At 42.9% G+C, this 3,556-nt stretch overlaps 1 protein-coding gene across 1 annotated transcript in view; it reads right to left on the reverse strand.

Moving 5' to 3' along the window:
- Positions 1-533: 533 nt before the first annotated feature.
- Positions 534-3,556, reverse strand: part of LOC113810742 (chitooligosaccharidolytic beta-N-acetylglucosaminidase-like) — a 4,281-nt gene continuing 1,258 nt past the window's right edge. Inside the window, exons 3-9 of the mRNA XM_070122714.1 lie at positions 3,108-3,354; positions 2,762-3,010; positions 2,481-2,638; positions 2,135-2,369; positions 1,832-1,942; positions 1,565-1,711; positions 534-1,461 (exon numbers count right to left, since the gene is read on the reverse strand). Coding sequence (XP_069978815.1) covers positions 688-1,461; positions 1,565-1,711; positions 1,832-1,942; positions 2,135-2,369; positions 2,481-2,638; positions 2,762-3,010; positions 3,108-3,354 — 1,921 coding nt within the window. The 3' untranslated portion in view covers positions 534-687. The remainder of the gene's footprint in view (positions 1,462-1,564; positions 1,712-1,831; positions 1,943-2,134; positions 2,370-2,480; positions 2,639-2,761; positions 3,011-3,107; positions 3,355-3,556) is intronic.

A 3,556-nucleotide genomic window follows, 5' to 3' on the forward strand; every position in this document is an offset into this window, starting at 1 on the left:
TCTCGTAGTAAAGGGAACTTACTTTGTCCTTCTGATGTATGGGTCAGGTCATTCTCAGCATCAATGTCATTATTATTGCATCTATTTCTATTATCATTCTTATTAATACAAATATCATCATTATTACTGTTGAGGTATAGTTAATGATAGCTTCCCTCCATTTTCTAATTCTCAAATATGGCAGACTATTGACCATATACACAGTGCTATTCAAATTTGCAAACAGAAATTTCCCTTTTGGATAATGGCTCATGTTTTTAGACCGGCAAATAGTAAAACAATTAAAGGTAATTTTGATAATGATTATAGCTAGGGCAACCACTTTTTCTATAATCCCTAAGGTAAGTACTCTTGACATTATTATTATTTTTTTAGATAAGCTTTGACACAGTTAGGCCTAGGAGACACAATAATTTCAGCTTAAGTATTAGTGCTCGTTACTCATGCATACATATGATACAGTTATGTATACATGCAAGTTTGTATATATAGTTATTTTTGTGTATGTGATAAAGATAGGAATATAATGCTACTTTGACATTTTTTACCATTTATTGTAATAGAGAAGTGAATCATACAATGGCAATAAATGCTGCTCATGGTATGGTTATCTTCAGTCATGTGCACGGTCCAAAACCCCATAAAGAATAATTAAGACGTGAAGAATAACGTTTAAATCTTCACCTACTAGTTAACAAAAGATGTACGAGCGCGATGTTGCTCCTTGCTGTAACAGGCACTTTCATCCTGCATGCAGTACTCAGGTTGGAGAGGGTCAGCTCGAATACCACGGGAGACCATCCTTGTACGTTGAATATTGAGTCTCTTTTGAGTAAAGCCAGCATCAAGGAAGGAACTGTCGGTAGGGTCAGTCCAAAGCCTCTCGGCAAAGGCGGAGAGCCGAGGCCAGATTTTAGACTGGAGACCATTGTTGTCGACTTCATGACTCTGAAGGGTTGCTTCTCCTCCAAGGACAAGGTCCCTTAGCTTACTGGATTGCTGGTTGTCAACAAGGTCAGACCGAGCATTGCTGATTCCTTGATCAGAGAGAATATCAAGAGGACTGTTACGGTAGAAGCTTTCCCATGTGGGTGTTTCTTGAGGGCAGTCATTAGCCTTCTCACCTATCCAGGAACTGGTTACGCAGTCTAAATTCCACTGGTCTGGATTGGAGAAAATTACTTTGTATCCATTGTTGATATAGTCAGCTATTGCGGTATCAGCAGCATTTTCATTTAGCTGGATAATGTATGCATCTTTGTTGACGTAGTTGCGAGCAAACGAGGAGGAATGAATAATGGGTGTGACTTGGCGTCCCTGAGCGGCTTCCTGGAGGCTGTTGAAAGCACTGCTCTGGTAGGTGTTCCACAGCTCAAAATACTCGCGGCTTGTGGATTCACGCTTGTTTTGGGAGAGATACTGCTGGATCTCCTCAGAAGACTGCCAGCACTTGAAACTTACCTGGGAAATGAAAGAAATGTAAATAATGCGAAAAAATTATCATTACTGAGATTAAGACACCAGTAAAAGCATGGGGATATCTCAGTAGTAATTCGATACTCACATCGTCACCGCCCATGTGCACCATCTCAGGGTCAAAGTAATCCATGAGGTCGCGGTACAGCTCGCCAAGGATCGGGTAGACCTCTGGGTTGATTGGGTTGATCTGTCCTGATGGAGGCTCCTTGCTCAGCTCAAACCATGGCTCATTCTTCAAAGAAAGCGTTATTTCTGATAATTTACTGATCAGAAAAATAGTATGTGTAACATAACACATCCACCACACGCAGATAAATGCCGACAAAGCAACAGGACAAAAATTACTCCTTACCGAGTCTGTGCAGAGAGCTAGCTTGCCCTTGCCCTCCTTTTGGGCCCACTGCCAGCCAGCAGCGTTATGTGCAGGTCCGCCTATCTCGGGGATCACAGAGATACCACGGAGCTACGGAGAACCAGAGGCCAATTAGACAGAAAACAGGTCCACCTGTCCATTTGATTTAGGGCAAACAATACTTTCAGAGTAAATCTTCTCTCGTGGAAGTACTGATCCTTGGGTACCTAAATCCTAAGCATCTCTCATTGTGTAGTCATATATTAATTCAATATGAGAAAATAAAATGCCCATAAATCTTACGTTGGCATATTCGACGATTTCTCTGATATCCTCAGGATAGTACACCTTTCTAGCGTCATAGGCGCCATAGTATGTCATCTTTGGAACACGGTTAGAGTACATCGGGAAGGAGGCGGCGTCGTTGATGTGCCAGTGGAAGTAGTTCATCTTGTTGTAAGCCATAGAGTCAAGGAGTTTCATGAGGTCTTCCTTGGGGTAGAAATTGCGACCAGTGTCCAGCATGAACCCACGATACCTGCGGAAACCAACAACCTTTACTCCTGCAATCCACATCATCTATAGCAGAGTAAGTGCTGGTTTTAGCATTGATTGTTTAATAAATAGTTGAGGAAAGGGAGTCCTTTACCTGAAGCTCGGAGCATCTTGAATCTGAGCATCACGGACGACTTGCACCGCATTATTGATGTCATCGTAAGCGATGAGTTGGGAGAGCGTCTCCAGAGCATGGCGGGCACCATAGTAGGTAGAAGCTAAGATGGTCGCGGTAGTTTCATCTCCCACAGTCTGTCGAAAGGAATGACATTTATTAATTGAGGATTTAGACAGATAAGGTTACAAATTTATTTTTTCAGAAAGGTCATTGTAAGAATTCTCAAGTATCTTTGCCGCATGAAGAAGGAGCTTTACCTGAATGACCAGATTGTAACTCTCGTCAGTATCGAGCCTGAGCTTGTGATCAGAGGCGGTGACAGTGATCTCGATGTTGACATTGTGGCTTTCTACTCCAGGGTTGCTGCGTTTCCGCAGGAAAGGCGACCTTCGGATGAAACTCTCGGGTTCTTCCCTGCTGTACCTAGGTCGCTGGCGCAGCTGATTCCTGTCATACTCGGACCTTTGACGGTACTGCTCTTGCTGGGCAGGGTCTTCATTCTGGAACTAAATTGGTCTTGATGTGGAAAGCATTCAACAAGGTATAGATTTCAGAACGAAAACTTTTGTGCTTATAATATTAGAAGTTGGAAGCATTTTGTACCTTCTGGCTGAAGTGCCCTGTGTTCTCGAAGTCCTCTGGTGTTAACGGCTGCTTCTCAGTTTGTGGGAAGTCAGGGTGAAGGAAGTGGATAGTACGGGTGAAGTGTTGGATGGCGTTGTCCAGCATTCTGGCCACTCGATTGTCAGAAGTGGCGGCCTTTGTCACCCGCATGTGAAGAGGGGAAAAGCTGACTGTTTCGTTCGACAGTTCCACTTTGCCCGTCGGCTGCGGCCATATTGACCCGTACCTGAGAAATATTTTTATTGTGATTTCTGTCCTCGCCCTTTACTGTATAACAGATTTCTGTTCACTAACACACATTCACGTGTGTATGTCTGGGTGTGACTTACATATACATATATGTTGTTGTGAGTGTCTAAGTGAGACAGTGTGTACCGTATTTACAAGTGGCATATCTATTATGATATACCTGTTTATGTGTAAGTAGA

This window comes from Penaeus vannamei, chromosome 6 (genome assembly GCF_042767895.1).
Source record: "Penaeus vannamei isolate JL-2024 chromosome 6, ASM4276789v1, whole genome shotgun sequence".
NCBI classification, from domain to species: domain Eukaryota; kingdom Metazoa; phylum Arthropoda; class Malacostraca; order Decapoda; family Penaeidae; genus Penaeus; species Penaeus vannamei.